Source organism: Perca fluviatilis, chromosome 18 (genome assembly GCF_010015445.1).
Source record: "Perca fluviatilis chromosome 18, GENO_Pfluv_1.0, whole genome shotgun sequence".
NCBI lineage: Eukaryota > Metazoa > Chordata > Actinopteri > Perciformes > Percidae > Perca > Perca fluviatilis.
The window spans coordinates 23,112,242-23,126,359 of NC_053129.1; the positions used below are offsets into that span (position 1 = coordinate 23,112,242).

Sequence of the window (14,118 nt, forward strand, 5' to 3'; positions counted from 1 at the left end):
TTTAATTTAATTAATTTTTTAACTTGTACTGAGAACATTGTGTCACACAAACATTCCTCCTTAAATGATCACAATTTGAACCATTAGATTTAGATATATATTTAACAGCCAGGATTCTTCTCACATTATGGCTGTCAGTCATTATTTACATGGCAGCATAGTTGCAATAAATTAGCATGTGATGCACACCTGTGGTATTTATACTTGCCATCCCTGTCTGGTGTGATTGTTATCAGAGTTCTATCACCATGATTCACATGTATTCTTAGAAATCTGAAAAGAGTTACTAATCAGAAAGTCACCCAGTGAACAGTTGCATGTGAAAATGACACTTACAGGACTTAAATTATATTTAGTTATATTTAATTAACATTTTATCTGGATATATACAGTACTTCCATGAGTGCAGTCACTAGAAAAGCCAGAGTGCAGGGCCAGCTTGGCAAACATTGAGTGATTAACACATTGGCTGTTGCAGGAATCTTGTTACACAATAGTCTGTTTGAAAGCCAACCCATGCTATAGATTTGTGTTCATGGAGCAGGCACCCTGAACAGCCTAGTTTCTTCCTACAGTACAGTAATGACTTGTGCAACATTTACAACATAACAGTCAGTACTGTAGTCGGTGCTGCAGTGATTCACTCCACACTGCAGATTATCATGATGGACACAAATGAGCACAGCTGAGTCAAGGAGTCTTCACATTATTAATGGACTGTAGGCATAGTATATGTATATATACTTCTATATCTGTGTCTTACTCGCAACTATTGATTTATAGAGGTGTGACGAGATCTCGTCCCACGAGACTTCTCGTCAAGGTATAAAGTTGTCTTGCGATATTGGTCAGAAGGGCAGAGCAGCAGCCAGTAGACAGAGTCTGGCCTAGTCTGGTTCTTAAGCAATCATAAAGGCTATAAAAGCCCACAAAGAAAATCATTTATAAAAAAAAAAGAAAAAAAGACAGTAGTCATATCAGTGACAGTGCTTGAGTTGTAATCAAAAAACAATTAATAGCTTGTGCAGTATGTTTTAACTAGTAGTGCAAGGTAGATACTGCTGCCACAGTTTGGCAGACATTGAAAATGAGTGTAGTCCCACCATTAAAGCCAAAAATAATTTCCCTAGTTTTTAACATTTTAACACACAGTAGAATTAGCAGCAAATCCTCTGTCAGCAGTCCATCCATCCATCCATCCATCCATCTTCGTCCGCTTATCCGGTGTCGGGTCGCGGGGGGAGCAGCTCCAGCAGGGGACCCCAAACTTCCCTTTCCCGAGCAACATTAACCAGCTCCGACTGGGGGATCCCGAGGCGTTCCCAGGCCAGGTTGGAGATATAATCCCTCCACCTAGTCCTGGGTCTTCCCCGAGGCCTCCTCCCAGCTGGACGTGCCTGGAACACCTCCCTAGGGAGGCGCCCAGGGGGCATCCTCACCAGATGCCCGAACCACCTCAACTGGCTCCTTTCGACGCAAAGGAGCAGTGGCTCTACTCCGAGCTCCTCACGGATGACTGAGCTTCTCACCCTATCTCTAAGGGAGACGCCAGCCACCCTCCTGAGGAAACCCATTTCGGCCGCTTGCACCCTGGATCTCTGTCAGCAGTCCAAAGTAATAAAAATAAAAGTGGTCAGTTATACTCCCACTAATGCAACCACAGATATGAATCACATTAGACATAGACAAGACATATCTGCTGTAGTTAATTTGCAGTTCATTTTAAAATTATAACTTCAGATTATTTTGTGTGTGTTCATTTGAATAAAATATGCTGTGATCTGAAAGACAAATGAATGTGAGCAGGTCATCCACTTGATAATTAGCTACTTAACATGTAGTAGATGAGCTGCACATTGCACATCCGTGACCTCTTGGGCTACTACACTGGCAGGTTTGTAAGGCTAAAATAGTTTAAACACATGACTCGGGCCAATGTATGGTCAGTGGACCTTCTTTGTAATCCCATTTATTTATTCAGGGACAGGATATAGGGACATGTGTCCAGCTCAAGAGCAACCTAGTCCTGTTTCTACAGACAGGCTTCTGAATGAGGTTAGACAAATAGCAGCTGCACTTTCAGAAAGCTTGATTGATAATAGCTCCTCCCGGATACTCCGTGCTTGGCATCAACATGATAATGAAGAGGTGAGGGTTTAAAGTGCTGCCCATTATTCTGCTGCAGCAAGGACTGCTTTGATCACTGAGGTTGTTAGGAGTCCAAACAGCAAGGTTTCTCATCTATTTAAAAGGATGTATTTGCCAAATCTTTAATTGTTTAATTTTGTTTTGAGTATATTATAGTACACATCTCTGTTTTTGTTTGTATTTTTTCTTTTCTGTGCCAGAGATGAGTGAAAAGCCAGCACAGTTAGTTCTCTTTTGTTTGCTTTAAATCCCACCTTTTTTTTTTAATCCTTTTTGCTAATGCTGCACTCAATGCTTGTAATTTTCTTTTTTTTTTTTTTTTTTTTTTCTCTCTCTCTCTCTCTCTCTCTCTCTCTTTTTGACCCCCCACAAAGCTACAGCCTCCCTTGTCACCAGCAAGTGTACACTGCTTTCACTTACAAAACTATCGCTTACGAACAGCCCTTTTAGGATCCTCCTACGTAACTTTCACACATATCACGGTTTCCTTTTTTATCTCTCACACTTCCCATGTTTGCAATCCTTCCACAATATTTTCTCTTGTTTTGTTCAACTGTAGTTATTTTTCAACACTGAAGAGGCTAGGGGACTTAATAAGCACGTCAGATGCTTGTGTGGTGAATTATGAAACCTATATTATTGTACAGTGTGCATCTCTGACTACTCAGACAGAACCCACCCCCCTTTACCACCTACAATCTTAAATTCTTGGAAGTTAACACCGTATTGGTCCGAATATAAGACAGGGTTTTTTTCCTACAAAAAAGACTTTCAGCTGTTCAAGTCACAGAACGTAAGGGACGTCACCTGTTTCAACAGCCAATAGAGAAGTCAGCTATAAACTTCAGAAATAAAATGATCCATAATCCATTTTATTTTACAGTTACAAACAGCTGGTCAAAACAGCATCAGAGATGGGGACTCAAGTCTGAGACTCAGACTTGAGTCGCACTTAAGTCGCACAAACAGCTGACTTCAGACTTGACTTGCGACTCCACCCAAAAGACTTCAGACTTGACTCGGACTTGAGCTTCGAGACTCGTCAACAACCCGTTTTCATGCAATTATTGCTTTTTAATTCTGAATTCATTAATGTATTTCTATTTTCTTTTATTGGCGCATATACGTTGGGGAAACATGTGACGAGCTGCATGTCCCCTGCCCTTTGCCATAATGTGCAGTGTAACACATGCGCTATGCCTATGTGCACGCACTCACATAAATGCATTGGCGATGGCGACACCAAGTCCTCCCGGAGTTGTGCCTTTTTGTCATTAGTTTTGCTTTCAATACCGTATTTTCCGCACTATAAGGCGCACTTAAAAGCCTTTAATTTTCTCAAAAAACGACAGTGCGCCTTATAATCCGGAGCGCCTTATATATGGATCAACCTCTTGGATCACTGCCCCGTTGACGGGACACTGCATCGCTGTAACCTCGATAAAACTTCCACTCATTCGCGTTTTTTATAACTTTAAAGCATTAAATATTCAAAATATACAGCCATGCGACACACCAATTGAAAGCTTAGCCTCTAATGATTAATTTAAGCCCACATACAAAGCATACGATGATTTATAGCAGTTACACAACTGTTACAAAGTAAACAATTTACAATAAAACAATTCAGCCATAATCTGCGCAGCTGTCGAGAGTGCATCCATACCTGATTTCGTTGTCCTTTCAGCAACAAAGTGGTATTTTGGCCAAAACGTGATTTTCATAAATCCACAAGAGTCCAAGGAAATGTAATATCCAAGCTTTATATTCCAAAACGATCTGTTCACCTCACAATGTTGAAGTTTCTGGCCGAATCACAACGGAAAACGTTGTTCCATTTTCGCGACTTGTCATCGCGTAGCTTCTTCTCTGCCCAGCTTGCTACATGATCGATGTGGGCGTCATCGTATTCCCTAGCTTCTAAGCTTCACTGTGTTGGCTCATATTAGCCAATCCGTTTAGGTTTGCCTCTGATATGGCCAATGGAAGCGGACAAGCCGATGACAACATGTCAGGGACCACGTTGAGACGATTGCCATTTCTCAGACCACTTAGATTTAAATGCTATAAGGAGGGAGTGAACGGAGTTGTCAGAACGCTTCATAAAGTTTGACTTTATCTGACGGTTTTGTTGACATTCCCTTTAGCACAGCTCCATCTAGTGGATGCATAACGCAACCCCAGTCAAACATTTGACTGCAGTATCTTCTATTCTATGCGCCTTATAATCCGGTGCGCCCTATATATGAAAAAAGTTCTAAAATAGGCCATTCATTGAAGGTCCGGTGCGCTTTATAGTGCGGAAAATACGGTAACTTTGTAAACAGTGGCAGTAAGCAATTGGCTACATGTAAGGTAGGTGTGTGGCACCAAGATAAATGATGTCGGATCAACAACGTCGAACTTCATCAGGCATCTCAAAACATACCCAGATATGTGTCAAAGAAACATTAAATTTAGCGTATATCGTCACAGGTAACAAGCTAACCATCACAAAGTCTTGTGCTAAGGCTGGGAACAGGCAAATTGTATCTTTATAGTTGTATCCATGTGATGTGACAGCCTTAGGTTAACATTTCACCAGGTTGCAATACGGAAAGTATCCGTTCTCACATGTTTGCACCATGGTTGGTGTGTTAACTTTCAATACAGATGTTTCCCTCAAACTTTGAACACTGAAAAATTGAATGCATGACGAGGTTGGGCTTTACAGACAGTTAGTAACACAGACAGATGTATTCTTTGGTGCAGATACAAAAATGTAGAAAAATACAGTTATGAAATTGAAACAGTTATGAATTTGTGTTTCTTCCGATTGCAGTAGACCCCATATAGTTATCCTACAACTGATTTTGATACTGTACTGTATGGATGGTAGCTACAGGACATGCTTTGAATTCATAAGATTTAACAATACAGTGTTAGGGACAGATCAGATGGCCAGAGACTTGACTTGGACTCATGGCAAAAGACTTGAGACTTGACTTGAACTCAAGGTCAAAGACTTGAGACTTGACTTGGACTTCCAAAAAATTACTTGTGAACCTCTCTGAAAAGCATTGTTTTAGACAGAGAGTTAATGAGCGCCCGAAAGCACGGTGACGTTATATATATATATATATATATGAGAGATAGATAGATATATATATATATATATAGATATATATATATATATATATATATATATATATATATATATATATATATATATATATATATATATATATAGAGAGAGAGAGAGAGAGAGAGAGAGAGAGAGAGAGAGAGGAACAAAGCCGTGACTCAGAGAAATAAAACGTCTTTTCGCCGATTCATCACTAGAAGTGTAACTGTAGCAAGCATGTCAATGTCACTAACATTCAATAACCGACAAGAAGGAGTTGGTTGAGTCATGAATATGCGTTGCGGAAGTAGCCTACGTGCTAACACTGCTGCAGTGATGGCTCAACCAGCTCCTTCTTGTCGGTTATTGGCTGGAACACTGTTTGTTATGGTTCGTGGTAGAGATGCACCGATTGACCGGCCAGTGACCGGAATCGGCCGATTTTCACGTGCTCGGCCATGACCGGGTGACCGGCCGGTCAGTCTGACTTATGCAGATTTTGTTAGTCAAGCCGCACGCGCATGATTAACATCGCGCAAGATCAGCGCACCGCCGCTCAATCAGCTGTTCATGAAATGTTATAAAGTCGTAATTATACACTGCTCTGCAGAGCAGTCTGCTCTGATCTCAGCCGCTCTCTCTCTCTCCCCTCTGAGGCTCAATAAGTGGAACATGAAAACCGCGGGTCCCGTGAAATATGACAGCTACAGTTTATTGGAAAATAGCGTTGGGCACACTGACTTTGATGAATTTTTGCTGTTGATCAGACCCCAGATGAGACAAGAAGCTAACGTTAGCAAACGCTGCGGTGACTGTCCCTCTGCCTCTGAAGCTGCAAGAGACGCTGTGTTAAAAAAAAAAAAGAGACTGCATTCCTCCGACCCGCTGTATTAACGTTACTGTTTCAAATGCTTTCCAGGTTAGTGGGGGTGCATATACCACTCCACACCAACATTAAAAACGTAGTAATCTTCCCCCAGCGTTTAGTTTGTTGCTAAACTGTGTGTAAAATGAGTGGTGACGTTTATGTTTTCAGGTAACGTTACTGTTGACGTTCAAACAGGCCTGCGTGTGTTTTGAGAAATATCTTTATACTACAAGGCTATATTTATTATATTAAGTTGGTTATTGGATGTGAAAAGAAGGAAATGGTTCTAACATTGCTCTTTAGATGTGTGTGAATTTCCCACACCAGGAGTAATTTATATAGTTATATTTTATAATGATCCATTATCTGTTCAAAAAATGTTCTATGCAAAATGTAAAATGTTCTATTTAAGAAAAGATAGAAAATAAATATTTGGGTGTGCTGTAAAGTGGTTAGAAAAAATGAAATCGGAATCGGCTAAAATCTGTATCGGCAGGTCAAACTCAAAGAAAATCTGAAATCGGCCTAGGAAGTTCTAATCGGTGCATCTCTAGTTCGTGGGGCAGGTTGGCACGGTTTGTTTTTGTTGCCCTTTGTGGAGCCTGAGCGGTCTACAGAGGCCGTGTTTTTTTACAGTGTGTTCAGGGGACCGGCAGCTAGCGGATAGTGAGGAGACGTTTGCTGTGTGTGACGAAAAATGTTGTAGCCTAAAAAACGCGTCACATCACGTAGAGCACCTTTTAAAGGCTAAATGATGAGTACATTGACCGCTTTATTGGCACCGAAGTTCTGCGGTGTATTGCCAGTCAGTTGAATGTCATGATTTCCAGATGTATTTGTGGGTGCTTATATGTGCAACTTATTGCAGAGGTGTCAAAAGTGCTTTTTATAGCAAACAGCCAGAAACTCCACAGAGCGCATGAAGCATTCAGTCAACAGGTTCCGTTACTGTTTGGCTAAAGAATGGGTGAGATGCTGGATGTAAGTAAGTTTGTACAATTCTTGATTCCAGATGGTGTTTTAATCAGCTCAGAAACAGCTGCACTTACGCTGTCAGATCTCTAAAATAACAGGAAGGACACAAGCAGGCAAATAACAGCATGGTACAACAGTGGCCAGCTGAAGGGCATCTCTGAATGCACAGCTCATTCAGCCTTGAAAGGAGGCGGGCTACAGCAGCACGAGACCTCCCGGGTACCATTCCTTTCAGCTAATGCCAAGATCAGACTAAAGTGGTCATGTGAAAAATCTAAACCAAACCATCTGAATGTCACAGCACCAAAGCATTGTTGCTGACCAAGTTTACCCTTTTTCAATGCGTACCTCCAGCAGGGTGATGTCTCTGGATGCTTCAAGGAATATTATGGTGACTTTTGTTAAAAATCTGCAGTAAATGTGTGATACTATCAAGTCAGCATTAATTCCTAAATTTAAGAGCTTATACAGCAATTTTAAATCACTTTCTTTAATAATTCAGGCTGCTTAGGAAGAAAAGCAGTGAATGAGTAGATATTTGGCAGGTGGGCCTCATGAAGTGGCCACTGAGTGTAAATTAAATTAATCTTACACACCAATAGCACAAGTCTGACATGTTACAGCAAGGCCATTATTTTCAATGTATGGAGAGGTCGCTCTCTCTCTGGAAGCTTAACTTGGACAAAGTTAAATGAAATTAAACTGTAACCCCAACAGAACAAGCGTCCAATGGGGTTTTGATACTGATGGGCAGAAGTCATGATGATGGTAATTGTACTGTATAGAAAAATAGTTTGGTCAAGTAGACCTAGCTTTTGTTTTGTTTTTTTACATTAAAATGTAACCTGTAGAAACCTAGTTAACTGCAACTTGATTCATTTTGTGGTGCCTCTTGCAAACTATTCTTCTGTTGCAAATGTCTATTTATTTTGAGATTCTTGTTAGCGTTGGGTGTCAAGCTTTAATTAGCTGTATGTTTTAGTAGGACATCAATTAATTGTCAGATTTATTAGTTTTTATGCTTTGTTTTAAGAATTTTTCACCCATTTCTGCTCGCTAGTTCAGAAATGAAACTCCCTTGCAAAGTTTTTCTGTGGGTTTTTCAGCGACAGAATTTGGGCTACTGTCAGGTTTAACATTTATTTTATGGTTCCTCTCCCATTAGTGTCATTTGGATTTTCCAGCTGCCAATATGTAATTTAATGTTGTCTTTATCACTTGAGCATGAGAGTGTGCACCCAGTCACATAGTGCCAGCTTTTTCAGCTCCTCACTGCAGTGTGTGTCACTCTGAAATTCACCCTCGCTAAAAATAACAAGGTGGGATAGAGGTGGTGGTGACCTGTCTACAATGATTGTCTTCGGTACAGAATTTTAATGGGGAGTTGCTGCAGATTCAGAATCTGTAAGGGTTTTATCCAGCCCCTCTGTGTTTTGGTGCCGTTATAAAATGAGTTAAATGAAACATGCTCAGAAATAATCTGGATAAAGTTGCTTTCCACTCCAATTAGCAAAGCCAGCCAGCCTGCCAGTGATGCTTTTTTATTTTTTGAGAATTCAGAACTAAATCTTTTTGTCCACATAGTGTGTATCTGCAGTTGAGTAGTAGATTGCAGTTCACACCTGTCAAAATGCATTTTGAATACTCAAATTTTGAATTTATTTAATCTCTTAGAAACTGTAACAGCTGCTCACAAAGAAAACCATAGCCATACAGCTCAAAACGTGGATTACCGTGTCTATTTGGTACCTTATTTAAGGTACAAACTCAGTAACCTTGTCTGAATTGTTTGGCGTATAGGCAAATTAGCTGTAACCAAATTGATTCAAGATTTGTCACGCTATAAGAACACTGTCCCACTTTAAAAAAAAAAGTAAGAAGGGTTTTACCAATTACAGTAGAAGTTTTTGAATGATCGTACAAGCAGCTTGTTTTATAAGACGTGGGTGTGAAGCACTGGAAACCAAATACAATTTGGTGAAATTGAAATTGAACAACATTTCATTAAAAACGATCACTATTGGGCTTGATGGGCATACTGTAGTCATAATAATCTGTCCCAGAAAAAAGAAGCGGTTATTTCATTAGCAGTGCTGTCCCGGGATGTTAAACTTTTTTTCTGTTTTTTATAAATTTAAATTTATTAATGATTTTATTCCTCCTCCCATCCAGATCTGCACCAATATATTCCGGACTCTTCCACCAAGCGACAACCCTGATTTTGACCCAGAGGAGGATGAACCCACTCTAGAGGCTTCCTGGCCTCACGTTCAAGTAAGGATCCGATACAGCCGGTCTGTTCTTAACACCCTTTTGTATTGCATTGTGTGTTGTTGTAGTTACAAGTTGCAAGGTATTTCTATTCATTAATTTTTTTCCTTTACCTTCCAGCTGGTCTATGAGTTTCTCCTACGCTTTCTAGAGAATCCAGACTTCCAGCCCAGCATTGCAAAGCGCCACATTGATCAGAAATTTGTTCTGCAGGTAGGAGTCTATTTTGAAAATATTTAGCACGACTTTTAATGATAATGATTGTGTAAATGTATCAGTAGTTTCACAGTTAACCTACTTTATTAAACAAATTCAAAGTAATCAGTTACAGGCATGAATCTAGATTTCTTGTAGTTCTGTAGATAATTAGTGTCATAATTATATGTTCAAAGAGCATACTAGCTGGCTGTTGAGCAGGCAGTGTTGTGTCAGCTCTAGGGCTGCAACTACAGATTATTCCATTATCTATTAATCTCCAGATTATTTTCTGAATGAACTGATTAATTGTTTGGAATGAGAAATGTCGGCAAACATTTACAGAGTTTAGCATAACCTCTTCAAATGTCTTTTTTTCGTCCAACCAACAGTCCTAAACCCAAAGATAATAAGTTTATTATCATAAAAGGGTAAGAAAACCAGAAAATACTCACATTAAAGAAGCTGTGACCTTTGATTTTTTGCCATTTTGTTTGGGAAATTACCTAAACTATAGATTGATTAATCGCTGCAGCCTTTGGCAGCTGGTACAGATGGTCACTTTATGTATTTTGGGACTTAAAGCATGATTAGTTGGATGAGTCAAACCATTAATAAGCTGTAGCTCAGCTACATCTGCCCTTGCTCAGTACTTACCTACTGCTGGAATGCTCACTTCTTGTGTGAAGCTGCAGAGCCGAGCAGCAGCTAACGGGGGACCATGGGGCCAGGAATGTTGGCCGGGCCACATCCGAGGTGCCTGGACCAACTTTCCATGATGTTAGCGTGTGTCGTGGGGGAACTTTAAATAGCGTCCTGTTGCTTACTCACTCTAGGTTAAGAAAAGGAGGACTGTGGTTGGAGCAAAGGGAACAAGGAGGTTGAGGTTTAGGTGGCAATAAAGCCATGGAAAGGTGGCCCTTGGTTCGATTAACTCAGTTATCATAATACACACAATGTAGGAAAAGGTATTCAAATATATAAAATAACAATCATATCAACGTCCATTTCTCACAAAATTATTTTGCTTTTAATACTAAACAGGCTTCACATAGTACAGATGAACCTGAGGCTTAAACATGAGATTGTCCAGCAAATGTAAGATGGAGCCTGATGTTTTATAAGTAAATAGAAAACTGCTGGTTGCTTAAAAGTTATTATTATTATTATTATTATTATTATTATTATTATTATTATTGGTAATACTTATACACATCCCTTTTTGTCACATGGTTGCACTTGTTGTCTCTGTTTGTAAAGTCTTAATCTCAATCATATTTGGTGGACAGAGAGGCTTTTAGTCAGGGAATTACTCATTTAATTTCAGTAATGACTTGGTTATTCTCACAGTGGATAATCTTTCTATCCCAACTATAAAATGAACTTGACGTTCATTTTAGTTCTCTTCCTAAATATTTCTAAGCAAATTGCCTTTATGATTGCGCCTTGTGTCTAAAAACAGATGAACACAACACGTTGCAGAGTAACGATTGGTTTATATGGACCCACTGGGCTATTCTGGGGCAGGTACTGGTCAAGCTCCTGAGAAAACTCAAATCCCAGTGTGACCTATTGTGATTGAATATTGACGTTAGCTCAGGCATACACAGCATGTCTGAATTATACTCTGAAGTCAAGTTCAATGTCTGTTTCCCATTTCATTATTGATCAACTTCATTTCAACTTAATTTCTTCTGTCTGGTCAGTAAGAAAGTTTTACAGAAACACTGAGTGTAGAGACACTTTTCTTTTTTTTTTCTTTTTTTTACAGTTTTCTTCTTTTCCTCTACATAGATATAGCACCTTCATGGGGCTGTAGGTATCATGCTGTTTAGGGCTAGACTATTAGTTGTCAGCAAATAACCCTATCACAAGTTCCCAGAGTCCTAGGCAATGTCTTTTAGTTGCATTTTCTGTCTAAATAATAGATATTTAATCTGCAATAATGTAAAATAAAACACACAAGTAGCTGATCCCTTTGAGAGGCAGCAGCCAGAAAATGTGGCATTTTTGCTTGATAAATAACAACAATTATCCAAATAGTTGGCAATTAATTTACTGTCAATCAACTAATTGTTTCAGCCCTAATGTGGAGTTATCTTTTCAGGGTTATTTCTAGTGCTCTTCACTGATCGCCTAGATGTGGGAGATAACTAATTTCACAATAAGTAATTACCATAACCTTTTAATATATATTTAAAGTATTTTGAAGTATTTTAAATGGTACAAAGAGAAATTGTATTTGTTCAACCAATTCATTCAAATGCTTAAGTGGTAACAAATTAATCACCGTGTATAAATGCATAAAAATACAATTGGCACTGTGAGAAGGCATGAGGTAGACAGCTGCAGTAGTGATGCTTTTTTTTCACAATTGAATATTCATTTTCTAATCCCAGATTTTTTTAACAATTTGAATTCAGGATATTCATTAAAAGCCCTAGTGTGGAGACATGATAAAAATAGATATGCACTAAAAACCCCTTTCAGATGAATCGGGGGAAAAATGAAAACTGAAGTAGTGTGCGTTTGTCCTTTCAGCTTCTGGAGCTGTTCGACAGCGAGGACCCGAGGGAGAGGGACTTCCTGAAGACCATCCTGCATCGGATTTATGGAAAGTTCCTGGGGTTGCGTGCCTTCATCAGGAAGCAGATCAACAACATTTTCTTGCGGTGAGTGAAATGTTCAAAAGGCAGCCAATGTGACAGGAAAACATATTTGATGTCCTATCATGTTGAGGGGGTCTTTTTTTGTTTAACAATTTTCTCTTCATGTCATTACATTATGTAGGCACAAAAAGATTAATCCCAGCTTTCTAAAATGGAGAGGATAAATATTCAGCAGTGTGTTGATTCTTTACAGCTCCTGTTATGCGTGACAATAGGCTTTAGGTGATTGAAACGGGGTACTTGATGTCGTTTCCAACAGGCAATGTGGCAAACTGGTGCACCCACTTTGACCATCTGCCACTGAGAATAAAAATAGTGTCACAGTTGTCAGGCTCTGTCTGTACATACCATGGCTGCACAGCAAAATGGAAATGGGTTACCAAACAGAGGAGGCGATTGATGTTTGGACCATTTAGTTGCATAAGAGCAGTCGCTTTAAGGTCTCCAGCTAAATATGTTAATTTTTTCTAAGTCATTCTTAGTCAGGTATTTAAATGGGAATTCTTATCAAATAAAGAACTTGCAGTCTATTGATAAAGAACAAACAAGTGATCCCTATTTCCTGTACAGGCTGTACTTTCGTGGAAGCCTAAATGCAGGCAGCTTGACAACTTTTTTGGGTACAAGTCATATAAAACTTCATATACAGGCTATAATAGAGTTTTTGGTCTGCCTATCATGGGACCCCAGTGACATTTTATTTATAAAACCCAAATCGAGTGACGATATTTGAAAGGAACCGTATTGGGAGCAGCCGGAGTCAGTTATTCTGATCAGTGTGCTCTGTTGGGTTTATGTGTTTCATAATTTCTGTTGCAGGTTCATCTATGAAACTGAGCACTTCAACGGCGTTGCTGAGCTGCTAGAAATCCTGGGAAGGTGAGTAATAATGCTTGATCAATAATGTCACCAATAATAGCCTCTGGGTTTAAATGCTGAGTCTCTACACAAAATTTAAAGACTTTTTCATAACACGTAGAGTAGATGGTAAACACATTAGGTTGTAAAATATTGGATTGCATTAGAAAAAGTTAAACTTTTAGCCGGTGGCTTTGGATACTTTCTAGGGGTATCATGATTTTCAATTTTAAATAAAAAATACATCGAAATGAGCTTTTGATTTCGAAACCAATTTCCCCCAGTATTTCTTTTCTCTCTCTACCCCCGCGTACTTCTGAAGAAAGAGGAAACAAAAACTGACACAGCATAGCTTACCTCCTGGTAGCATGCAGCTAAAGACACAGCGTAGCGTTAGCCTACCTGTAGCCTGCAGGTTGACTTTTCCAGACACAGTGGCTGCTGTCGGAGATAATGGAGAAACAACACAACTGGAAAATTCTCCTGCTTCCCTGATGTCACCGGTGTGGCAACATTTTGCCTTCCTGTGAGTGAGTTATGTATACAAACAACAAAGGTAAAGCATGTGGGCTCCTACGGGAATCCATGGTGCATTCATGTGCACCTTGTTAAACGACTGGTGCATTCTGTTGCACCTTTTAAACTCTGAGAAACTCAAACTGTTGTTGCAAAGTACCCTTCTGCCATCTAGTGGCTCTTATTGTGGCATTGCCGTCCCTGTTGGGGAAAAAAAAAACCTGTTTAAATTTAAAATCGAAATTGAATAGAATTGTGACATCAAACGCCCTGAACACCCACACAGGTGTTTTCAGTTAATCTGGCTGATTGGACATCTTCCCAGGACTGTGTGGGTGTGTAAAGACTGATTGATGACATCTTTCTGAGTCTCTTGTTAGCTTTGTTGCACCTCTTAGGGCAGGACAAATATCAGCTTTATTATTCGTACTGGTAGGAACGATTTGTGACCTAATATATTCCCATCTAAGCTCCAGCCTACCTTCAACCTGAGCAGAGGTCTAATCAGCCAGAAT

General features: G+C 39.6%; 1 protein-coding gene across 2 annotated transcripts in view; it reads left to right on the top strand.

Annotated features, from left to right (window-relative positions):
* ppp2r5a (protein phosphatase 2, regulatory subunit B', alpha isoform) overlaps positions 1 to 14,118 on the top strand; it is a 44,875-nt gene that overhangs the window by 16,330 nt on the left and 14,427 nt on the right. For both annotated transcript variants that reach the window (XM_039781867.1, XM_039781868.1), the window contains exons 3-6: positions 9,267 to 9,368; positions 9,486 to 9,578; positions 12,102 to 12,232; positions 13,049 to 13,108. In XM_039781867.1, coding sequence (XP_039637801.1) covers positions 9,267 to 9,368; positions 9,486 to 9,578; positions 12,102 to 12,232; positions 13,049 to 13,108 — 386 coding nt within the window. The remainder of the gene's footprint in view (positions 1 to 9,266; positions 9,369 to 9,485; positions 9,579 to 12,101; positions 12,233 to 13,048; positions 13,109 to 14,118) is intronic.